General features: G+C 40.6%; 1 protein-coding gene across 3 annotated transcripts in view; it reads right to left on the bottom strand.

Annotated features, from left to right (window-relative positions):
* The window catches only part of VPS8 (VPS8 subunit of CORVET complex), a 75,984-nt gene that overhangs the window by 20,633 nt on the left and 29,999 nt on the right, over positions 1 to 25,352 (bottom strand). For all 3 annotated transcript variants that reach the window (XM_086754458.1, XM_086754459.1, XM_086754460.1), the window contains 18 exons: positions 25,079 to 25,130; positions 24,769 to 24,811; positions 23,743 to 23,815; positions 21,487 to 21,606; positions 20,830 to 20,901; positions 18,062 to 18,181; positions 17,024 to 17,080; positions 16,522 to 16,604; positions 15,093 to 15,177; positions 13,973 to 14,071; positions 12,083 to 12,172; positions 11,578 to 11,624; positions 6,465 to 6,606; positions 5,703 to 5,792; positions 5,232 to 5,274; positions 4,355 to 4,458; positions 2,877 to 2,955; positions 2,307 to 2,389 (listed from right to left, as the gene is read on the bottom strand). In XM_086754458.1, coding sequence (XP_086610584.1) covers positions 2,307 to 2,389; positions 2,877 to 2,955; positions 4,355 to 4,458; positions 5,232 to 5,274; positions 5,703 to 5,792; positions 6,465 to 6,606; positions 11,578 to 11,624; positions 12,083 to 12,172; positions 13,973 to 14,071; positions 15,093 to 15,177; positions 16,522 to 16,604; positions 17,024 to 17,080; positions 18,062 to 18,181; positions 20,830 to 20,901; positions 21,487 to 21,606; positions 23,743 to 23,815; positions 24,769 to 24,811; positions 25,079 to 25,130 — 1,482 coding nt within the window. The remainder of the gene's footprint in view (positions 1 to 2,306; positions 2,390 to 2,876; positions 2,956 to 4,354; positions 4,459 to 5,231; positions 5,275 to 5,702; positions 5,793 to 6,464; positions 6,607 to 11,577; positions 11,625 to 12,082; positions 12,173 to 13,972; positions 14,072 to 15,092; positions 15,178 to 16,521; positions 16,605 to 17,023; positions 17,081 to 18,061; positions 18,182 to 20,829; positions 20,902 to 21,486; positions 21,607 to 23,742; positions 23,816 to 24,768; positions 24,812 to 25,078; positions 25,131 to 25,352) is intronic.

Below are 25,352 nucleotides of genomic sequence, written 5' to 3'. Positions count from 1 at the left end.
ATGGTCTGTCTTGGTAACAAAGGACAGTGTTCTCAGCTGCAAAGCTCAGGATGGTGTCAAGTACTGACGGAAGCAGACTGATAAGAGCCCAGGACAAACAAGTTACAGTGGAAGACTCCATGTCCTAACACAAGGAGGATGACAAGTTCGCAGAATATCCCACACCATTTTTCTGTTAGCCCAACAGGAAAGCAGACTACAGATGTGTATTTCAAACCTAGGTTCCAAACAAGGGAAAACAAAATGTGCAGCAATCTGGACTATGATTTACAGAAACTTAAGTGAGATTCGGAGACAAAAATCCACTTTGTAATAGCCAGCAACTTCTAAAGGACACAACTAAGCTGTCATCATCAATTAGGGGAATCCCAGAGATGCAGTGAGGGACTGACACCCTCTGTGCTGCCCACAAATGATCCAGGTCAGATCACTCATTCCCATACATCTTAGGTGTTTGCAAATGTGTGAGTGAGAGTGAGTGAATGAAATCTATAGAAGAATGAGTGTGAAGAGGCAAAGTCATCTTATTTAGACATCCTGTAAATAAATACCACCTTTCCTTCCATAGGATGTTCTAATGAGTTTTATGACACTATTTTCCCTACACCTTGAGCTACGAGGTACCAATTACTACTCCTATTTTATGAAGTTTGATACTAATGTTCTTTACCTGGAATTCAATCCTCCTCTCTGAATGCATTTTAAGAAGTCATAATCTCTCCTCATTTTTTGCTCTAGTTGTACAAGAACATTTGCTTTTTAAATCTCTTGTCAGACTGAATTTGTGAGGCTGACCAGGAAAATAGAATGAGGAGGAGCAATTTCCCCTTGCCTCCAAACCCAGTGACCAGAGCTGCAGATGCTGCTTTAAATAATGCCTTCCACATTGCTGTCCCTAGTAAAAGTACTTCACCTGATGTACCATAAAAGCATCCCTTTATCCTTTGCAATAGTGCCATCACACCAACCATTTCACTGTACAACTGACAAATATATTTTATTCATCTGTTGCCTCCAGGAGATGAATGCCAGCCTCTAGAAAAACATTTTTCTATTTCTGCTAAAAGAGTCACTCTAAGAACAGAAATGGGATGAAATATTTGAAAACTGCAAACAAGAATTTCTATTCATCCAAGGAAGAACAGGATCTTCCTCCACACCATAATATCTCTCAGCTGTGTTACTTTCAGAGTGGTCACTGGTTTGCCTCTCACCCTGTTCTGGTAATTCTCAACACAACTCCAGAAAGCCTCCCTGTCAACATCTCCACTTATTCATTCACTGCTTCTGTATCATTTCCTGCCTACATTAAACATCAAAGCTCAATAGGAAACTATAGCTAATGCCCCAGTTAAAACGAGATGAAATAAGTTATTGACGAGGCATTAAGTTTGCTCGACACTTTCTATCTTTGATAAAACCATACTTCATTTGATCATGCTTTCTATCCACACTTCTATAACATCTTTCACTGTCTTTAATTATTATTTTTTCCCAAAATCCAAGATCGTACATAATATTAAGATCAAACTAATAGGTTGCTAGAGACGTGTGTTCACCCTGTGAAGTAAGTCCTTTTCTACATTTTCTTCTCTCATCTAGAATAGAAACTCTGAAGAGAAATTCAGCACTTTCTTAACCCTTCAATCATTCCAATCCACAATACAGACAATTTGTCTAATTTATTTTCTGCATTTCTCAAGGTTTGTTATTAAATCCCAATCTCATCTTCTATTTTATAAATTAACAAATCATATCCATTTGTGATCACTCAACCCAAGATCCCATTTTTAAATCAGCTCTTCTACAAGATGTTTGCTGCTCACTAACAAACATCTCTAAAATAATACATTGCACCAACAGTCAAAATGTCCTAGCCGTGATCTCTTTCTCCAAAGCCTACAAACTCTGCTTTAGTGTTTTCACAACTGTCCATCCCCACAGCCTTAGCTAAATGGTTTTCAAGAAATTCAGTTCCAAGTTTTGAGAAATTCATAGTGATTTTGCCCCTAGAACTGCTAAGTTTCAGTTCAAAGTACTTGCAGCCTTTGATAGATTGTATTTGGCTTGCAGAAATCACCTCAGTTATCTTCTTACAGGCCTATGTGTTCTCACATGTCTCCTCAGAGCCTCAAGTCTCCCAAGTCATTCTATCAGCTTTCCAACTTATATCTCACCAACTGAATTTTACTGAAATACTTTGAACCAGACAATTACCTAATCCAATCTTTAACCACTTGGAAATTGCGCTTCCCAATAACTGAGTGGCACTGCTTGGTAAAAGCTGCTTCTCTTCAGAAACTCACCTGTAGAATTCTCTGCAGGATTGAAGGAAGAGCGATAAATGCAGCCATGTTGTTCAGCACTTGCATTGTCAAACCCTTCAAAGCTGAAATATCAAACACAAAAGCCATCAGCAGTTCATTAGGATTAAAGGAGTGAAGAGAGATCAATCTTACAGATTAAGAGAGTTTTATTTCAGTTCATGTTTTCTAGATGGAAAATGGCTCTTACATTGTTTTCTTCTGCATGTTTTGCACTAAGCACACACAGCTTTTTGGATCAGAAAGTATATTTAAAAGTTTTTGATATCACAGTGCCTCTCCGCTTCACTCCCACACCCTACCTCCAGTAAACATTCACATTTTGAAGCTTCCTTTGTAGCACTGTTATTCACTTTTCCTACTGACAGCTGCAGCCTACCAAACACCCAACCTGAGCTCAGTCCTGCAGCCACTGCAGTTCAGATCTACTGCAGGAGAAAATTCATTAATTGAATAACAAAAAAGCTTTTTTTTCTATTAATTCAGTAGAGGAGAAGAGACAGCACACAGGTTTTGATTAATATTTGGGGTCACAAAAGCCAAAATACTTACATTCAGAGTATCGACACTGTGAAGAACCAGACAATTTCTGTGGGGACATCATAGCTTCCAGCAGGGGAAACCAGAGGGCCTGAAATAATCGAATGCAAGGAGAAAAACAGTAAGAACATGACAGTACTGAAAATGAGCTGTGATCAACCTCGGAGTCCATTTCTAAAGACTCACTTCTACATTCTGAAGAACAGAACTACATTTCTTATGACTGCCACGGAACAGAACTGAAACACGTTAAAATATCCAGAAAGCAAAGCACTTAGAGATCTGCTTTCAGTCCAGATTGCTCGTGGCTTAGACCAAGATACTCTTTGATTGGAATCTGAGCACAGAAGACCTCTGGCTCCCTCTTTGTTCTTTACTGGAATTGTGACAACAGTCCACTTCTCCTTCATTCAGTCCCCTACTTCTTCTACATGTGTGATGCAAACTCTCTGGTGTAGAGACTGCTTACGTAACAGGTAGTAGAATAAACGGATCCTACTGGAAAGGGGCATCTAAATTGTCCAGGCAGTATACAAGACTTGTGAAAAGTCATGTAATGCTGTACTGGGGACAGTGGTCCTTCATTGGTGACCAGAGTAAAATCTTACTTGGGCATAACAAAGCAATTCCAGGAGGACCCAGAGTAAGAGTAAACATGAACTCAGACTTATCCAATTAGGCAGGTGAGCCCTAAGCACTCAGGGTGTGCACGCAGATACCTCTTCAGTATAACACAGCAACTATCTGTTGCACAATAAAATCATTGAAGAGAAGAAACTGAGCAGGTCACCTCATACATTGGACAGTGCTCAGAAGAAATTACAGAATTCTTGACGTCCAGACATGCCATGTCTTCCAACACAGGAACAACGTTCTCAGTTTTGAGTTCAGTTACGCAAGCTACGCATCATCTTATGGGTAGAGAGGCCTTCTATGCCACTGTCATTGGCAAAATGTAAATGCAATCTCAGTACAAGGAGAAAGGCAAACCCAGTTCTCTCTGCAAGAGCTCAAGTAAGCTGTATTGTCTCCATCCCTCAAAGTCCAGGCTGAGAGTAAATTCAGGATTTGTGAAAAGTATTCAGAATAGCAATATTCTGCAGCCACAGTGACAGCAGCAGCAGCTTTGTGCCACTATAAAGCTGGCTCAACCTAACTATCCAACTGTGCCTTCTTTAGTGTCTGACTGACATTCAAGCCAAAATTTCAACTGGAACTAAAAAGAGGGGAAAGGATGTTGTCTCATCTGCTTCTCCACTGCTGATATACACTTTATTTTGTGTTTCACCCTTACCAGTGAGGATTTCTGTCTTGTGGGTCTAAAACCTGGACCACTGCAAGAAGAATACAAGGCAGAGGAAAATAATGGCTTCTTGAGACTTACCAGTATCCAATAGATGTGGAAAGGAAGGAGTACGTAAAGAGAAAAGTTTCAGGACATCTAGAAGCCTTTGTTGATTTTAGTGATACTTTTTTTATTATTACCTTACCTCTCGCTGTTGCTGGTCTAGACTGTGTGAATTTCTCTGGCAAAGGGCAATCGTTTTCATTAAGGTATCCTCAACGTTTTCTAGCAAGGGGAGCTCGTCTGAGTCTGTTTTGGGGAAAAAAAAAAACAAACTGAAATTATAAAAATTATTAGATATGTTAAGTCCCAATCATTCTATAAAATAAAATCATGCTGTTCATCTAAAGTCTGTTTACTACAGCAAGCAACTAAGTTATAAAAATAGGTACTGATCTTTGGCACTTTTCCTGAATTGCACAATAAATTTGGCACATAAAACATTTCACATAATCAAATAAGCATGATCTTAGCTGTGGTTTAGGATACAATTAAGTAACAAATACGGGCACTGCATTTAATTAGATGCCCAGGAGTCCTTGGGCTAGTGAACAGTGCCCCTGTGCACATACTCATTTTCTGCAAACAGAACATTCTTACTTCTCTGAAAGGCTTGCTTCAAAAAAAGCTACTTCCAGTTGTCTCTCATCACTGTTCATATATAATGTCTGCTAAAGCTCAGAAATGAGTTTGAATGGATTCTAACATAGGAAATGTCTCGGGTAAGCCAGTAAGAGTACCAGTCATAATCAAAAGAGCTAACAGGGTAGCTGACCACACACACACACACAAAAGTCCATCACAGCTCTTGTTCTAGGTCTCTAGCAAGATCAGAGTAACAGAGTAAGGACCTGTCATCAGAATAACTACCGCAGCCATGTGAATATAAATACTAAAAATGTCATTACAATACCTACAAACCTGAAAAAGGATCTCATTATGTCAGATGTCAGGCGTATGCACTTTATATTTTTGTGTTTATCTCTTTTTAATAGAAAATTGAAATTAACTTGATAACTTACTTTCATCATCCTGCGTAACCATCAGCAACTTGCTCTGCAATTGCTGAAACAAAGGAGAGAACTCGGAACAGTAAAATTGCAGAATCTTCATAGAAGTATTTTTAAAAGGCATGGTTACAAAGGCTTACCCTCATTTTCCTCCTCAGTATGACTAACATCGCATGAATGTCTTTCCAAATATGGAAAGGGAAACAGGGACTGAAATATTATTTTTGATTAAAACACCTAAATTTCAGCATCTACTATCTAATAGATGTTTGAAGAGTCTTCAAAACATGCCAGAAACATATACTAATCTGCTGAGTCTGCAGACAACTCAACTTATTGTTATTTGACAGAAGGTAAATGCTTCCATGGATTCTAGCGGGAAACAAATTGAGATGCAATGACAATATCAAACCTTAGCACAGGCCATCGTGCTGATGATGGGCACGGCGAAAATGCCACATTCAGGATTTCAGTGTACTGTACCTCAAGCATAACCAGAAAGGCACCATGGATATCTCCCTTCTTCTCCAGTAAATATGAAGAAGCTTCATGGAGCTGATGTTTCTGGGTTATCTGAGTTAAAAGGAAAAAAAAGGTGAAAGTCTGTCTGAAGAAATCTGTTGGTGTTTGCTTACTCTACAAGACAATGACGACCAGATGGTCAGAAAGGATTGTGTCTCCATGTGTTCACAAGTACGTTACCTGGTCTGAGCAGCACTCCTACTTCCAGCCTCCCCTGGCTGTGCTCCATTTATTTCTCAACTTGCACTATTGCCACTACCAGCATTAAAATATTTTTTAAAAATATATCTAAAACTATAAATCAAGGACAAATTATTGTTAAATTTTTCGTAGCGGGAAGAAACAGTTGCTCTCCCAGCACTAGTAAAATTTTGGCAGCATTGCTTTCCAAAAACCCCAGGCCCGTGATTTCATGTACCTTCAACATATTAATGGACGTTAAGTCAGTCAATCTGCATTCTGCAGTTACTCAGTGGCCTCAGTGAACTAACAGCATTTTTCTTATTAGCCCTGAGACTAATTCAGAGGCAGTATATTAAAAATAGCTAACCATGCTGCAGGAGAGCAGTTCAGCAGCTCGGGGGACAGTGTAAGAAATGGATTGGAAGAGTATCCAGGAACTAAGCCATGACCTAGGCTAAAGTACTTTTACAGTACTTTAAAGATGTAGGAGCTGATTTGAATGTTTTCCCTAGCCCCTGTCCTTATACATATCTTTCCTACCTGGATGGTTTCTTCCAGTCTGCAGTTTTCCAGAACTTTAAGCGTCTCCAAAACCTGGTCTGGGCAGTACTGACACAGCAGCTCAATAAACTGCTCAGTGATGCAGGGTGGTAAGTGTATCAGGTCTTGGTTAATGCCTTCTCTGGAATAAAAAAGGCACAGGAGACTCAAGTCAAATTCTAGCCCAGAAGTTAGTCTGGAAAGAAGAGTTTCCTATTAAATTGTGTGTTGTCTTTTATCCTTAATACAGAAGTAAAAAAAAAAAAAAAAAAAAAAAAAATCTGTTTTTAAGAGAAAAATTATGCTGTTTCTACTAGTTACTGGGGATGGAGGTGTGTTAGTAGGCATTTATTTTGTTCCACAAAATACTCTACTAATGCCTCAGTATAAATTAGGCTATCAAAGACCCTTGTGAAGAAACATTCCAGCACACACATCTCTTCAGGAATTCTATGGCAGAGGTACAAAGAACTCATCTAATTTCTTCAATGAAACCTTAAGGTCTCTGAGTGATCTTTTTAGATGCTGATCATGTATTTGTCCTATAGACCTTCTCTGCAGGTGTTTGAAGAAGTATTTTGTTGCTTTTCGTTTATTGTTCCTGAAATACTTTTTTTGCTTCCTTTATCACATTTTAATGTTTCATCTGCTAGAATACAATCCCTTTACCTACCTCATTGAGAAATGAACTCACGCTGCTTCTAGGGAAACATCCCCATTTTTATTTAGTTTCTCTTCTCAGATAGAACAAGACTGGTGAATTAGGTTTTGCTCTTGCAGAGGCAATAACTCTGCGCACTTTACGGTCACTGGTAGAGCAGATCGCCAACTGCGAAGTTTTGAACTAGACCCTGCATATTCTTCAGCCAAAAGCTGCATCCTGTCTCAGAGGTTTTGCAACCAGCTGTGCTACAGAACCATATTCAGCTGGAACTAAAGACATCTGCCTTATCTCCCAGCATGGGATCTGCTCCATCAACACAGGTAGGCGAAGTCTCCAGTCTCTGCTGTTTCCTGCCTTTGTCCTCCTGACCTCCTCTGACCTGTCACAAGCAACACTGTTATGATGGTCAGGCACCAGTGCAGACCTGACACCCTTCTCTTCAGGGTAGGGCTGTGGATAATGCTGCCTGGCCTTAGCAACTCAAGGAGGCCAAACTACAGCTTCCTTTCTGAACCCAGTTGAGGTAATTTCTGCAGGCGCAGCTCAAAGTACAATTAAACTCATTTAATAAAGTTTTATTTAATAAAATCCTGTAAAAATGATTTCTCCAATTCCTTTCCAGCAGCTGCTCCTGGCACTGCAGTGGTTCATGTAGTGGCCATTTTCTAATCCCTTGGCTTATTGAGTAAACTCCTAATGTGGGGGAAACAAAACAGAGAACATAATTGCGTGCAGTGCCCATGACTGTCCCCATGTCCTGACTGTTTTCTACTCATCTTGTTTTTAAAAACAGCAACATTAAACAAGATACTTTGAAGAGTTCAGATGGAAAGGATGATACTTTCCTAGAGACAGATACAGGACCTGCAACCCTTCAAAATGAAGAGCAGTTCACCACTGCTGTAGGTTAAATTTCACGAGGCAGTTCTAGGATTGATGCATCATGCAGCAGAGAAACAGCAGAAGTTTATCCTGTCTAGGAAACAGGGCTCTTAAACCTGTTCTGAAGCTCCTGCTAGAAAAGAAAACAGATCAAGCTATGTATTTGGTTTTGTTACCTTTCTGAACAGAAATTTCTGATCAGGAGAAGAAGTGTTGATGTGCAAACCCTACAGCCATAGGATGTAAGAGATCTGATATACAATATGATCCTATATTTCCTGGGAGCTACAAGAGCTAACAGGATTATTATCATCCAAGAAAGGCCAGGAGAATGATGTGCCTCTGGCAAGCCAAAAGAAGCTTACTGCGATTCCCATGTCAATGACTTGATTATACCTGTCCAGAAATGAAAGCCTCACACAGGTACTGATCACAGTGTCCAAAGTATGGACATAGTTGTACAAAAACTGATATCCAAACTATTGTGTTCTGACATCAAATAAAGAATGGACTTTTAAAAAACCAAACAAGAACCCTAAATTCTGGCGTCCTGCATTTACCATCCGCTCCTCCCACTACACACACTCTATAAACTCCCCCAGTGCCTGTAAGGGAAGCAATGTTCTACTCTTTTTGCAACTAAAGAAGCACTTTCTATCTAAAATGATCTCTGTCTAATGCAATGGGAAAAATGGCAAGTCATACATTTTGAGTACAAGAACAAGCTTCTAGTCTGGAAATAACCCTGGCACCTAGTATTCATGACTTCATGAGCAAACCGACCTTTTCCTTAACCATTTCACTCAAGAAATGCAGAGAAGAGAGAATGGAAAGAGAGATGGATTTTCATAATGTTAAAAACTAAGCAACAGTCTTGAGACTTGCACATCCTGCTTAGCTCAGTGTGATTATGTTCGTCTTCAGTATAACCATGCCAAACATCTCCCCTGCTATACTCTGCATGCTCTTTCCCAAAAGGAAGATATAATCACTGGTTTCTCACAAAATCTGGAACAAGTGAGCTTTTTGAGTCTCATGGAGAGCTGGTCAGTGAGAAGAGCCATTGTAACAGCACCTAAAAGTTTAGGTATCTCGATATATTTATAGACCCAGAACACTATGTTGCTAAATTAGTTAATATCATTATAATACACAAACATATGCTGCAAACAGACATGCTTCACTGCGTTGGTTTTTTTAGAGGGGAAAAAACTTAAGAGTTTAAAATAGAAATGTAGCAAAGGCTGTGATTAATGAGCTGAGCAATACATACTACATTCTCTGTTTTCTGTAGCTGCTTATAAGATACAAACATACGGACATTTGGTTTTAATTTCCCCAGGCAATTTCTGTTAACCCTGTTTCCTCACTTGCCCCTTCCTCCCCCTTTAAAATAAATCTGTAGCTAAATTAAATGGGCCAAATTAATCCCTAATGCAATTCCACCAACTAGGATAGCTATACTAGCGTGATGAGTCTTGTCCCCATATGATCGAGCAATCATTTGCATTTGAGACATTAAAAGCTCATTTGATGCTCTAAGAGTCTTTATTTTAGTAAGAATTTTGCTCAAAAAAGCATATAAACATTTAGATTGACTGAAAAAGAGAGAGATGTTTTCAGAAGAACCTAATCCCTCCTATATATAAATACACTACAAAGTATCAGTATATCTGCAGATTAGATCCTGCATAGCAAGATTTCTCCCTCCATCCCTACCTCCCTCAGGATACAGTTCAGCTCATTTCAATAGGTCTTAGAAGCAGACAGCCTCATAGCACTGAAAACAGAGCACAGGACCTTGAGTGTTATAAAAAAAAAAAAAAAAAAAAAAAAAAAGACCCTCTACAGAATCTACAGGACACTTCTTACTGACAACATAGTTTAATAACTATTGGCTTCCAGACCTTCTGCTTTACGGTCAGTCACTGCCACGTGTGACTCCAAAGTATTTAGCAGTATTTTGCTCATTTTTCTGCACAACTGTCCCACTTATCTTTTGCTCATTGAGTATTCCGGAAATTACAATCCAGGTGGCACGCTGTTTATCTCCATTACTTGGGATGCTGAACATCTTACTGCAGTGCAAAGAATTAATGGACTTTGGACCACAGAGGAAAAAGGAATTGCTCTTAAGCTTTCCTGAGAGACACAGGGCACGACGAGACAAGCCATGTGGCCTAATGCACCTCACTGAACATCGGCTTTGGGGGGAAACACAGAGATCTTTTGAAAGATGAGACACAGTAAGCTGCTTCCTATTGCTCCTTTAAACACATCATGTGCTGCTTTTGAATAGGAGATAACTACAGGAGAAGTGGTTGTATTTAGCTCTAATTATGGTAGAGCTAAATTAGATACATTTATTACACAGAGATTATGGAAGCCACTCGATGCATAAGATCAAAATCCAGGTTAATTACTACCTTCATTGGGTCTCACTTGCTGCAAGTGATAGCACAGCATAAACGAAGTCCTACTTAACATCCAGCTGGGTATCATTTCTGCTTAACTACTCATTTTTTAAAAATTATTCATTTATTAGCTAAATCATTTAATTTCTCTCCTATAAAACTCAACCAAGATATTTTCTTGGCAAAATGCTGATTTTATTTTGATTTGTAAGAAACACAACAGGTGTGGAAGTTAACACGTTCCATACAAACATGGCTGTAAAACTCAGAAAATAAAACATGTCGGTTTTAGTTTTGTTTTAATTTACACCCTAACAAAATCCAAAAAGTGATTAATTCCAGGTTCTAGCTTTTCCACTTCAACAAGAACTGAAACATTAACACTTGAATTTAAATAATATTACCTTTTTCTACTACTGCTCCTCCTCATAAAGTACAATTAATTTGCAGCTAATTGACAAAACAAGGTCTCGCCTTACATTGCATTAACAATTGCTTGAAGGCAATTGGAGCTGTGCATATATAAACATCTTACAAAATAAATAAATAAGATCAAGGTCTTGTAGCACTTGAAATTGATTCAACAGAAAGAGAACACTCAGTGTTGAAATACTGAAAGAACGGCAGTAGATGAAGCAAGCAAATACTTAAAGAGAAGTTTGCAGTGAAATACGGCAGCAATTCTGAAATAAGACAGAAATTTAAAATGCCAATATACCAAAATGCTTTTCTATTTATGTTAAACTTGGGCACCATCGTCAACTAATCCAATCAGTGGGTTGAGAACAGAAATTGTAATTTCTGAGAAGAGAAATGGCAGTTTCAGTCACAGGGTAACCACTTCACAGCCTTCTCAAAGAAGCTGTTACAGCAATGCCGAAACTCCCACCAGCGTGGGGGAGGCGTCACGTTGCACATACTGGAACCCACCCACTTCCCAGTTAGGAAGCCAGCAAGGAGTCTGCTAAAGGGCACTCCTCAGAACACTTATTTCTGTGCTATCCTTCTCAGCTTCAGGCAGATTGAAGGTAAGTCACCTTTTCCAAGCCCTAAACTTGGCTGTAGGCTGCGTAGTGATACGCTGTTTCAAGGAATTTATTTTAACCCAAGTTTTCAAGCTCTAGTTTGCAAATGATCTAATTTTCTTACATACCTCGGATCAAGGAGACTCCTCAGAAACTGGAAGAGTAAAAACTGGTCCTGTACAACAGGAGAAGACGGAGTATTATTATTTTAAATAACGTGCTATAAACCAGTGATTCCTGAACTATATCCATTTAAGAAAATACTGTTCACTGCTGGTGCCTGCTGAAGAAGTTGGTTTAAGCATTTGTCTTGTGTAAAAATACTCAGAGGATGTGTTTGCTGACAACAGCTCTGATCTCCGAGTGCAACCCATACTGAAACTCCAAACTAAAAGCTGCGTTATGAAGTGATGCAACCAGCAACTCTGAGATCGTACATTTTTATGGCCAGAACTCTACAAACAGGCCAAATAATTTAAATGTAGCAATTCCTGCAGTTGAGTAGCTATCAAGCTATTTTTCTTCTGTTTATGACACAGTGACAATTTACCATTTCTCCTGGCAATTGTTTCTTACAAGAAGGGCAACCCCACAGTAAAGAAGCACCAGCATCAATGAAGTTTGACACTCTACCTGCAGGTTTGTAATGATGCTCTCAATCTGCTCACTGAAGTGAATGGCTACCAAGTCAGCTGCTTTACACGGGCTCAGCAACAGCAGCTCCTTTGGAGAGGGAAACACAACAGAAACAATTACTTTTCATTTCATAATTATGCAGTAACACTGAGTCCATTCGTATTGCAACTGCATCTTTGCCTAAACGAAAGCTGTAAAATAATGAATACCATCACGCAAAGTGATTTTGAAAAAATTAGAAGGAAGGGTAGTTTGTAAAAAGGCATTTTTGAAAGTCAATGACTTTACTACACAACAGGTGTTGTAAGAAAGCAAAACTCCCACACCAATGAGACCACATCTTGCTCCTAAGGTAAGGGAATTATTCATTAGGTTTTCTGACAAGGGCCTTTTACCCCCTGCCAGCAAGACATTGCTACTGCCAACTAGGAGCCAGCAGTAGAGAGGAACCAAAGCCCCCAGCTGACCTTCAGGAATTTCTCAGTCAAATGGAAACAGTGTTTAACTGGCTTGAACTGAACCAGAGGTTTAAACGCAAGTTTCCTGGAACTGTTGATACCTGTCGAGATGACAGAGAAAACAAAACCAAACAACTCGGTATGAAAGCTGGCAGTCTTAGCCTACGATATTCTGATTTGTTCTGAGACATCCAAGGATGGATCAGCAACTGTAAAGGCCTCAGGCTGAAGAGACATAGCAAGGAGACCTACCTGTGACTGGATAAACACAAAACAAGGCTTACAGAGGGAGGCTGACTCAATGCCAATCAATTTGGGCTGTATATAGCAATACAAGCAGAGACAAGGGTACGCAACAGGAGAGAAGAACAAAGCAGGCACAAGGAAGCAGCACAGTAGACAGCAGTTTGCTCAACTTGGAAGGCCCAGTGTGGGGCCACAGTTGCTCTGATAAGGTAGTAATGAGCCAGGCCCGCTCAGCCACAGCACAACCATCACCACCAGCAATTCCCATAGGCTCTGGAGAGCGGGTGTGAGCTCAGCGAGTTGCACGTCATACAGCTGGATTCACAGCATTTCTTTGTTTATTGTCTTTTGAATCATTTTCCCTCTCGGTCCATTTTCTTTTTAGTCACACACTACTTGCAGATGCCGGTAGAGACTAAAAGCATTCTGTATCTTTCAAATGTACCTAGTACCTTTTTGTCCACCTCACAGGACACAGACTTCTGTGGCCATTTTCTGCTAAGTAGCCTGGGCATCACTGCGTGTTTTATAGACAGAGTTATTTTCCTGGCTTATCTCCAGATCACCCAGGAGGGGACTGATATCACCTTGTAAGAACTAGAGATATAATGGATTCCCCACGTCTACTGACTGAACGATTATTTCAGATACATCTCCATCCCCTCAAGCAAAGAGAGATTGAAGAGATGTGAAAAATTATTAGCAAGAGAAGTCCAGCAACAGTCTTTTAACAGTAGAAGTCACAAACCCATCTTCCCAGGGGTTAGAAGTGCCACGGTACTAAGGCTGAATGCTATTTTACCGTTGTAAGGTGAGGAGTCTGATACCACAGACTGGGAGGTCAGCGATGTCAATGTCCTGACCTTGCTGCTGCTGCACACTCAGGAGGTGAAAGACTTGCTAATGGATCCCTTCCCTGCTACACAGCACTCACTAGCCATCATCCCCTGAGAAGGTGCCATTATCCAAAGAGCAATACTTGAAACCAGGAAACCAAGGAGTCCACCCTGAATCTAAGAGATGCACTTACAAGTAATGTATGAGACTACTAAACTTTAAAAGTCAGAGCTTTCTGAACAATTACAGTTCAACATTGTGACACTTCTGCTTACAGAACAGCACTAGGCAGATCCAACAGGAGTTAGCAGTAGCTCAGGTACCACAGGTTTAGGATACGCCGTACCTCTATATGTTCCAAAGCTTTCTGCCACACCGACTGCTTTTCTTCAGCACCATAGCCAGGCATGGACAGGATGTTGTGAATATAGTTGAAAACCTCCTCCTGTAAGGCACAAAACCATAAATGGTATAGTATGTTCTGCAGCGCCACTAACAACATCAGATTTTGCTAAGTGAGAGCATTTCAAACAGTCTTAGGATGACCTCAGGGCCAGTCCTCCCTTAGCAAGCCAGGATAAGTTATCTGCAGGCAACATTATATGTCCCTAAATAGTTCCTGAAGAACTGCCAAGAAAAAAAAAGCCAAGAGGAACAGAATTGATGTTAAATGCGTGAAGCAGTGAGGTTAAAGAGACTTCTTGTTCCACTAGTAGAAAGGTCCCCCTCTTGCTCACAGGGAAAAAGGACAGGACATCACTCCTTAGCTAGGAGCTTAAGCAGAGAAAAGAACTCTCTAGCAGAGGGTAAGTCAGTTTTCCCAGCATATTCCTGAATTCCTCTTCAACAGTAGCCTCTCCCCTAGGTTCTCCTGCACTGTCCTCAGCTCAGATGCTCTTCAGTATAATATTTTTTGATGAACTCACTGTCACAACCTATGTCTTCTGACCCCTTCACCCACACAATTTTCAGCATTGTGGTTCCATAAGGAGCTGGTGAGATCACATTTGCCAGTCTCCTCCTAACTTCTGTTGGTGGTAGGGAAGAGAACACCTCAAAAAATGTGGCAGATATGCAACTTGTAGACTTGTAGAAGCTAATTGCAAAGAGAGAGTAAGGGCAGAGAGACTCTTGTTTAGGCAGAGAAAAGAGGGGACTGATGACAGAAACAAGTATTGCAGTTAGCAACTTTTGCAATAAATTCCACCTTGCACTCAGGTTTTATGTATTAGCATTGTTGACATTTTCAAAGAAACCAAACACTCTGAAGCTTAAAAATATCAACTCCTCTCCAAAACACACAATAGCTTTGATTATAATGAAGAAAACTGAACTGTAAAGAAAGCACAATTAAGACAGAGAAGTACAACAGAAGAGCAGTGCTGTTGTGCTCATTCACACTCTGGCGGGCAGGACAGGCTGCACTGCTATGAAGAAGAAAGGCCAGAAGCGCCAGATTTACTCACCTTTCTCACTGGATCACGCAGGTAACAGCCAATTATTTTGTCATAGCGAAGCTCTCGTTCATACATGAACTCACAAATCTGATAGCTATGAAATAAAAAACACTTTTCACATTAGGAAAAACAAACTTACTCAGCTGAGTCAGCAGAATAGAAGTAGGTAGTTTAGATCCAGCACAGTTTGGCAGCACTCAAAACAAAATACAGAATGTTTTACAAAAAGCATCTGGAAGCATCTTACATTAAGGTTTTCAGCACACAGGTTGGGTGGCTCCAGTTTACATACACCGTTTAGTCACAGGCCAATCAGCCTACCAATCTCCCTCTTTTGGGGGAGTTATCATTCAGAACAGAGAAAACTGGAGTTACTAAGATAAAAGGCAAGGGACAGAGGACAAAAATCCTTAAATAAATCAGGTTTCACAGGTTCTGCTGTTCACAGATAATCTTCCTTATTTCCACAACACACTCAGCTCCAATCTAGGCCAATCCACAATACTAATTTGAAGAAATACACTGAACATGACTCAATGCGTTATGACACAGCTTCCTACCTTCAGATTTTAACAAACATCTTTAATATTTTGCGACTTTACATAACAACAAACAGATGCACTGAGGCAAAACAAACTAAAAGTCTGCTAAAGATAATTACACTGTAGGTCTTTTAGCTCTGATGGAAGTGGCTGAGCAGGTGGTTCTGGGTGTCAAACTCTCTGAAGCATGGACAAAAAACGCCTTTCTTGAGTCTGAAAAATTTGGTTGAGTAAATCCTAGAACACTCAGGAAAACAGGCACGGCATACCCCACCACTGCACTTCTATCCTTCCGGTCCTTTGTAGTACAGTGGATTAATTCACATAAAATCCAAATTCAAGACTTGGATGAAGATGTCCCTCCCTGGCTGACTCTGTTCAGGCATGACAGACTCGAAGTGTAAAGCATCCAAAGGAGATGGTGGAAATTTTTAGTCTTTCCAGACACTGTGTTTGTCTCTCCTACTCAATTCTAAAATAAGCACCATGGGGGTGGCTTTAGACCCCTTCGTGCTTTTAAATCCACCTGTGGGTCTCACCCCAACGAGTCATCTCCATCTGTCAGTGGTAAAACATTCAAATATACAATTATATCTTTGAACAAAGCCTGAGCTCTAGGATAGGAAGTGCCAAAACTCATCAAGGCCCACAGCGTTTCATGCTGAAGGGCTTCCACAGCTCTACCCCTTATCTTAACAATGTTTTCTGTAAGAACATCCAGCAGAGATAAGATAGAAAGACTGGGACTAAATACGAACACATTAAATGAAGCATATGTGAATTCATAGGGAAAATAATCCCAAACACAGCTGCAAAGTAGTAACAAGAACTGTGGAGGAAAAAAGCTTTGGAGGAGACTTAGAGGCAGTATTTATATACTGTACACGGCAACTTACAATTCAGCTTTTTCTGCCATTTGGATAAGCCGGCTCTCTTCAAACTGTACTATCCCTCCTGCCTGGAGCAATTCTAAAAGGACCTGCAGATATTGAAGGCCAGTTATTTATATTGCAGTAGTAGCTGGGCAGCCAGTGCCATTGAAAAGTACACTGCTTCTGCTCCATTACACTTTGTATTAGCACAGGACTTATTTTACTTTTTTTTTTTTTTAATCGATTGTTCATTAACTATGAATGTCATGCACTTATCCAGGACTCTTCCTGCCTCTCTTCTTACTCCTGTCAAACAACTTCTGCAGGCAATGCCAGGGTACGATCCTCCGTCACTCCTGCTGTGTACAGCACTGCCCAATTCTTCCATGCTGGCCACCATTCTTGTGCTAGGTGACCGCTTTAGCGTATGACCTTCAGCCAGCACAAATTCCTAGTGAGGCTGAACTTTGCTTTAAAGTCTGGTCATACCTGGTGCTTAAAGAAATGTTCCCTTGAAGGCCATTACCTGTTGCCTCTCTGAATGGCGGGAGTCATCATCCGGACTGCACAGAAATTCAAGGACCTGTGCACAGATGTAGAGGTTAGCCTAAGTCAGGCCTAGTTAGCACAGCTGTTGGTACAAACCTAACAAGCAGATTGTGAGCTCCAATAATGGCAACAGCAAATCAGAACACAACAGTGCAATTTGAATGTACTATTCATCTGTGAGGTACTCTCTACTCAGTCCTGTAACTAAGGGCTGGAGTAACCAAGAACTGCTGAAAGACTCCAGGGAGGGAAATCCATGATTCCGCACCAGGATCTAGAACCAAACTTTGGGGATCTCAGGGAATATAGAAGAACTCAGGAGACCCCATAACTCTGCCTTGGATCACACACCAAACAGCTGGAACCACTACGCTGTCCCTTTCGACTTCTCTCCTGGAGTGTGCCATCTCTCCCAGAAAAACAGGAAATAATATAATTCACAAACCGGGATATAAACTTAACTTGTACAAGCCTTAGGCATGCATTGGTACATATCACTATTTCAAATAGCAGAGAAGGATGACGGCCATGCAAACTAGAAATTACCAGCTACATGTACAAGCTCTCTAAGCTCTCTAGTGTCATTTTAGTTGGCATCCTTTATCTCCCCATCTTGACATCTTCACACACATAACAAGCGACAACAGAGCCACCAAAACGCTCACTGGGGCTTAAAGACAAACAGCCTGGTTCCAACCTTTGCTTTCCCTCTCCTGACACGCTAGTGACCACAGGAATCTGCTATTCCATGGAGAGGAGGAGAGGCCGTTCCATCTCCTAGAACCTGACCCTGCTTCTCACACAATTCCAGCAGGCAAGCTGAAATATGTACTACTTCTGTGGCATCTCCTGCTCTGCTTCTTTGAAACCACAACAAAGTCCAAGCAAGATGCTACCTGTCTTATATTGCACCAGTCCTTCCAGAATTGCTTCAAAGTACACAGAACTAGCCATACTTTCTGCAGTGCTGCACCCTGTTTGGAACTTTTCCCACCCCTCACAGAGAAATACTTGCCTGGTCAAAAAGTGTCCTGTTCACAAACAACGTGTTGTTGGGCTTGGCAAGCTGACGGGCAAGGAAAGTAAAGAGACAGCCAACCTGCGACGGGGTGAAGTCAGAATTCTCTACCATGACCTGAGAAGCATTAGAGAGAAAAGGGAAAAATAAAAACACAAGTGATGGATTCTGCATCTGCCTTTGGGAAAGCAATCAGGACACTGCAACAAGAAATCCCTGTACAGTCATCATGTCTCCTCCTACCCCAGACATCTACACAATCTCCTGGTGCTAGTCCATCCTGAAAGCCAAAAAATGAGCCACCTTCCATGGCATTTAACTGTGCCACCTGAAGACACAGATAGCGGATGTGTCCTTGCTAAACCACCTCTGTCCTAAAGCTGAAGAGGCTCGACCTCTCTGCCATATACTCAAGGGAAGTATTCTTGCATGTCCCTGATTTTAGGGTGTGGGAGGGCTTCAAACCCATGTTTATCTCCATCTCTGTAGTCTGTGCTGATCACTGGACATGTAACAGAGCTTCTGAGCAGAGAAGTGTTGTCACATGAGGAAAAAAAGATAAAATTAATAATTATAAGAGAAAAAAAACATTTTACTTCAAACCTTAGGCACTCACCATTTCAATTGCAGCATGCAGAAGAACTGATCAAATGACTAAGAAACAACTGTAGGTTTGGGGAAAAAGTTTCTTTTCTCATGTTAAATTAGCTGTGAGTCTATTAATATTTTGAGAAACTTGTGGCTGTGCTGACCTGAAATTACAGAACAATAGAGTATCTTTAAGAGTCACTACAAAAGAGATTTGAAACCTGAGAAGTTGTCATCTGTCTGGCATATAAAAACGAGCATGATGTGTCCTGACTTGGTGTCTCATGCTTCTAAAAAAATCCTAAATGCTAAGGGAAAGTGAAATGCCCCTGTTTGGAGAGTCGCCCTCTAAGAGCAGTGGATATAGCTGGGAGGAAATCCATCACCTGAACAACTCTGTCAGCTACCATCTGAGAATTGCTCTAGCAAAGCCTAGACATGGAGCATCTCACAGCTTATAACCTCATTCAATCTAAGCTTGGGAGATATCATTGATTTCTTAAAGTGACCCAGAGTTCCAGATCCTCACAAGATGCTAATGGTTATCTTACACAAGTGGAGGCACACAGGTAAGACATGTTAAGTAATCAGTAGAGCTCTGCTTGAAACATCAGCTACTGCTATAATTCTTTTTTAATCTTCATTTTCTGTTTTAAAAGGTTATTCCATATAGGAGCCTAGTCAGAATGGCATCAGCCAAGAGCATTAAAAATATGGTTCACTATAACAGTAAGAACATTTAATTCATTTTGGCTTTGTTTTTCACAAACTGGATCCTCCTCAGTTCATGTGAAGGTGAAAATACTGTACCTCTGAAACAGAACAACCTCACAAAGGCTGCAGGCCAAGCACGTGGGTTTTCTAAAAGATTATATATTTGGCAAAGTTTAGATCAGCATTAGCAGACCATCTGCATTGGTAAAACTATTTTATAAGTGTGGCTATTTCCTAAGTGTTTTTTTTTTTTCAATGATAAATTTAAATAAAAAGTTCTGAGTTTTTTTTTTCATTTTTATCCAAAAGGAGAGCAGATTCCAGACCAAGAGACTGAGAATTCTCATAACATGTAATTATTTGCCTGCAGAAGAATCTAATCCTGCAGCTTTTCTCACAATCACCTTCCTTTTCCCCTCCAAGAGCAGGGTTGAATTCTGTTGCAGTGGACAGAACTCATTCGCTACGCGGGCAGCAGCACAGAGTAGGGTTGTAAACAGCTGATCCAGCCTACACTGTGCCACAGCAACACATCCCACAGTAGTTCCAGAACACAGCTGCAGTGTGCCACCTCCTGCTGACAGCAACTAAAGACACAAAAAAGCATGCTCTAACCCAGCACAGGGCTAACTAACATCCTTACAGCAACGTCCTACTCAGCCAGGCTCACAGAAGTTCCCCACAGAGGCATTACCTCAGCCCCTCCGACACAGGCTACTGCAGCAGCGCTGTCACTGAATTCACTCACTGGTGTCCTTGCTCTCATCTATCAATGACAGCGACAGGGAAACACTGCATATGATATCTTTATACATAAACAGCTTCCAAGTGGAGTTACTCATTATTAATGCTGACAGCTTTGAAGGGGAAAGCAAACAGCATTTGGCAGTGATAGCTTTTAATGAGAACACTCATTGTTAAGGAACACGGGCTGCAGATGACAAGTGATTTCTAGAGCACCAGGATGATAACTCTGACATTCCTCTTCTCTCCCGTTTACTAAAGATAGGCCTGTCAGTCTGGGTATGTTACATCCCAAACACAGCATTTACAGATACAGAGAGTAGGGTTTTATCAGAAGAGCACTGGCACCCTGCCAAGCATAGGATTCCGGAGACTTTTTTTCCTGCTCAGATGGAATCAGGGAGTGGGACCAATAAGAAGTAGATAAAAATAAGCTTAACAGTGCAGAGGAGAAATTAGACGAAGTACAACTCAGGTGAAATCACAGGCGAGAAAGGAGACCTCTCTGTCACCATATTTAATGTGCATGAAGCATCACTTCTGAATATCCAACTGACAGCCATGGCTGAGATGAATCCACGCACCAGCCCACCACCTTCTCAGAGGTGCTATCCAGGGCAGGACTGGAAACATTGCATCCAAATTACAAGTTTTACTGCACAGCGTTGTATATAATCAGATAGATGTAAACATATAGGTTAATTTTTAGGCACACTCACTTTCAGAAGTATGTCCACAATTCTCTGTTGATATTCCACAGCTTGCTTGTCATTCTTAAAGTCTTCAAAAGTCTGCATGAGGCAAAATACTGACACCTTGAGAAGAATGCTCTCCACTGCCAACCCCAGAAATAAGCAAACACAAATCAGCTGCCATGTCACAAAGCTGACTATGCGTGTGCATATCACCTAAGCAGCTGGTTCCAAGACACAATTTGCTCCTTTGTAACTACCAAAATGCTTCTTACATATTCAGGTAAAAGCAACAGGTCCAAATAGACAGAGGAAATTCAAGAAACTTGGAAAGGAAGGGAGATGACTCTTAACGCAGGAGAAAGATGTAGGTACTAAAACACTCTTTACAAATACATTATTCTTGTTCTACCTGTGCTTTAAATATGGCCTCTGTTACCAGAACCTTTATTGTATAATGTCACTTTCATCAATTTATATTTAGGGATGTAAAGGACTATTATGATCTCCTCTGATATCTTATAGAACACACATCAAAACTGTTCTTGCATCAAGCCAGTAACTACTGGTTTAGCTACAGCACGAACTTTTTAATACGAATCTTACAGATCATGCAACTATGACATAGATGATGGAAGAACTGGCGTTGCATTTTTCTCTTGGAGGAGATCACCAATCTCTTACCAGAGCAAGAACATTAAGGAATTCCCGAGTGTCAAAGTGTAGCAAGGTACGAACATAAGGGTAGACCTCTTCATCCACAGATCCCTCAGTTGAATGCAGTCGGATGAGAAATTCAAAGACCTGCAATGAAAATTCAAACAGACGTAGCAGATTTCCTATGAGTTTCAGGTAACTGACAGCACAAGCACACGGGAAAGCAGCACTGTTACCTGCTTTGCACTAAGCTTTAAAGCACCTTAGGAGTCCATCAGAGTCCTTACTTGAATGATGTTTTCTGCTGCTTGTTAGTGGGAAAAAAATTCCCTGTCAGACTTGCCATTTAAGATCAAGAAAAAATTAAGGATTATAACTGCAGACCAAAGTGTATGAAATTCGATAACTCCTCCCCTCCCCTTCCTGGCAGCTCTCCTCAGAAGCTGTGCAACAACTCCTTATCCAGCTTACAGCTCTTCTCCTTGTCAGCAGTTCCCTTGGGAAGAGCCAGTCAATCTGCCCCCTCACTTAGAGACACAAAGCTTTTGGCACTTCAAAGACTGACTTAGGTGCTAGTCTAGTTCCTGAAATTTGAGCACATCTTTCTAAATGAAGGTAACTCCCTTTATTGAACCACTGACAGAGGTGTTCAGACCCTCCCAGTGAACGAACAGGGCACCAGCAGCTCCAGCTGTCTCAAACGTGCTCACAACAAATCTGGCTACCAGCAGAAGACAGCAGACTGCTGCAGACTGGCTAGCGCTCAGAAGTATGTATTAAGATACGCACACACAAAAAAAAAAAAAAAAAAAAAAAAAAAAAAAAACAAAACCAAACCAAAAAAACAAACCTCCCAACAACAAGGCACTTTAGCAAAAGCCCTCGCCCCACAACAAAAAAAATTATCTTCCATTGTACTGCAAAGAGAAAGTGCAAAACAGAAAGCGCTTCCTCTTATTAAAAGCCTGAAACTAAAGTGAAATGCTAGAGACCCCAAAAAAATGTTGGCAGAAAAAACAGCTGGAAACTCGGGGAAGAGTTTTATGAGCACAAAATGATGATCAGGAGTATCTTGTTTTAAAAAGTTGTCCGAGATTACTCCAAAGGAGTTAAGCTTTGCCTTAGGCTAAGCTTCAGATACAGCTTAAAGAGAAAAATAGTCATCTTGAGGGCTCTGATGGAAATAATAAGGAAAGGAGACTTACTTGGCAGTGACCAAGCCAACTTTCATGACATGTAACCTGTATGTCTAGTCATACTTTTGGCCTAAATTTACTGTGATTTTAGCTAGGTACTCTTTCCTTATGACGAAACCATTAAGAACATGCTCACACCTGTCCTGAGCAAATATATAAAGCCATATGCAAGGCATATGTTGCTTTGAAACAACCTGCCAATCTCTTGGGCAATCCAGATGGAAAAGGTTCTTTCTCTCATTTCTGCCTACTGAAAAGTCCTGAGTACTACTTAACTCAATAGTCACGGCACACTCCACCTCATCCATCCATTTACTAGGTATCTGTGGATATTGCAGGAGTGACCCAGATTTAAGCGACAGGGCACGTATGTGACCCCCACACAGAACTACACCCAGAGGACAGATGCATGTGTGTCCTCAATACCTGAGACTGGATAAGCCTCAGAGATGAGGATACAGTGACAGGACAGTAGGGGAAGGACTGACAGAGATTTATCTAATGGGACCTTCATCGTGGAAAACGACTGTGCTGAACTTTACACTCTACTGTGCAAAGAGGCCATGGGTGTAATATCTGAGGTAGGAGAATTCCAACACAAACTGAAGTTTCAGCAACAGCAAAAAAGAGAAAGGAATATTTAGTTAATGTTCTTTGATGTTATCTCAGTTTCTGCTCCTGTCGATCCCACGTTACACATATTTGAAAACAGGGAAGATCCTCCTATATTTTACATGTCACAGTCAAGTTCAGAAAGAAAAGACAGTTTCAAATTTCTCATCTATCAATGATGGTGGTAAATAATAAGGAAAGAAAACCAATCAAAATTAGTGCCACTAAGAACTTTATGTTCCCACACCCCAATTTATAGTTGAAAGAAAAATATTAAGTTTAAATATTCAGATTGAAACAAATGTTTGATTCCATTATTTAACAATGTATTTGGTATTTACAGTGCTATATACTCATATCACAAGGATACAGCTATCAGATTAATAGTTTTCCATCAGAAACCCATGAAATACAACACATGTAGCTTCTTCTAAGAAACTCATACGGGATAGTTTCCTTCCAAAAGGTTGCTCACCTGATTTTTAACCAAAGGTACCAGATCTTCAGGAATATCGCCCAAGGGATATGCACGGCCTGCCAAGCAGCAGCTATAGAAAAGGAGGGGAAAGGCATTTTTTTAATACCTCCTGACATAAACTGTTCTCCTCAATCTATTTAATTTTTTGAGTTAGTTTTCAGGATGCTCTTAAAACAAGTCAAATTTATTTTGTAAATCATGAAATCAAGCATTGCAGACAGCACTGCTGTTAATACACAATAAGCCAATGCACTGCATGAATTTGCATCCGAGGTATACCATTCCACAGCAGAAAAGTAACAGGAGAAACTCAGTATTTCTCACAAAAATCTTTTCTCCTACATTTCAGGAGACAGAAGTAATATAGAATTTAACGTTCACAATCTTGAAAAGATTCCAGAAAGAAGAACTCACTAATTAGCACTACTGTGCAAGCTCAGCACTACCGGACATGCTCAAGGCCAGCTGTCCACACTAAGGATGGCCAAGATGAGTGGTGAGAGGAATGTATTGCCAGCCTACTGCCTCCTAATCAGAGCTGGAACAGACTGAGAAAGCAGACGATCTTAACAGAGTCACCAGGAGACTGGAAAATATCAAGCCTGATGCTGTATCACCTGCAAATGACAGGCGATAGAGTAAGCAGCAACTGAGCACAGCTATTCTAAAAGGCACGACAGAAAGAGCTAAAAAACAGCTTTTCAGGCTGTCCTTGTTCAAGGAGCACTGTGTCACATGCAGGACAAAGAAAGAACTGTAACCAAATTCTAAAGATAAAAGACATGGTCTTGGCATATCATCAGTAATTTGAGCTCTAAGTCTCCACCTTTATCCTACCTAGCCGCTCACACAATGTGTAACAAGAAGCCACTGGAACTTTAAGTCAGCTGCTCAAAGCAGCCATTGCTATTTTATCCAGTCCCTCAGACCTTGAAACGCACGATAAGATTTTGCAACTATTGTGAGAGAAACATCTGGTGCCACCACTAGGCAACACTGCACACACTTTCTAAAGGACCTTACCTGATATATACCAGTAGCTTGTTGCCCATTACCACCTGCTCATCTACAAAACAAAAATTGTCACCTTTTATTCACTAGACAACATATGGAGATGCAATTCTTTTTTCTAGCTGCTAGCAAAATATCTCGTCTGACATGCATACACAGTAAGTAGAGCAGCTTTACAAACAATAAAGAGTACTAGAGCATTTATCTATTCTCCAAGACCCTTACAATGAGTATGTATTTCCCTTTTGCACTTCCCTGTTGGAAGTGACTACAGAAGTTCAAAACATCAAATATCAAAACTAAGAGGGAAGGAATTTTATACCTGTGAGAGACTTCCCAGCACTCAGTGGAGGAGCAATGACTTTGAACAGCTTCTGTAACAAAAAAAAACAAGCAGTGCTGAAGCAGATGAAAAAGCTCAAAGCAAAGAATCTGCATGGTTTTAAGCAGAGATCACTGGAGCATCTCCCTCGGAGAAACTCTGCTTTCTCACCATGGCTTACAACTAAAAGGCACAGAGGATACCAATATGTGGCAAAGAGTGCTTTTCCCAGCTGATCTTACAACATATGAAGAAAAGAGCCTTCATTCCATCA

The sequence above is a fragment of the Chlamydotis macqueenii genome, chromosome 9 (genome assembly GCF_036417535.1).
Source record: "Chlamydotis macqueenii isolate bChlMac1 chromosome 9, bChlMac1.mat, whole genome shotgun sequence".
NCBI classification, from domain to species: Eukaryota; Metazoa; Chordata; class Aves; order Otidiformes; family Otididae; genus Chlamydotis; species Chlamydotis macqueenii.
The sequence above is the reverse complement of the archived record's forward strand: the minus strand, read 5'-3'. Positions and strand labels throughout refer to the sequence as shown.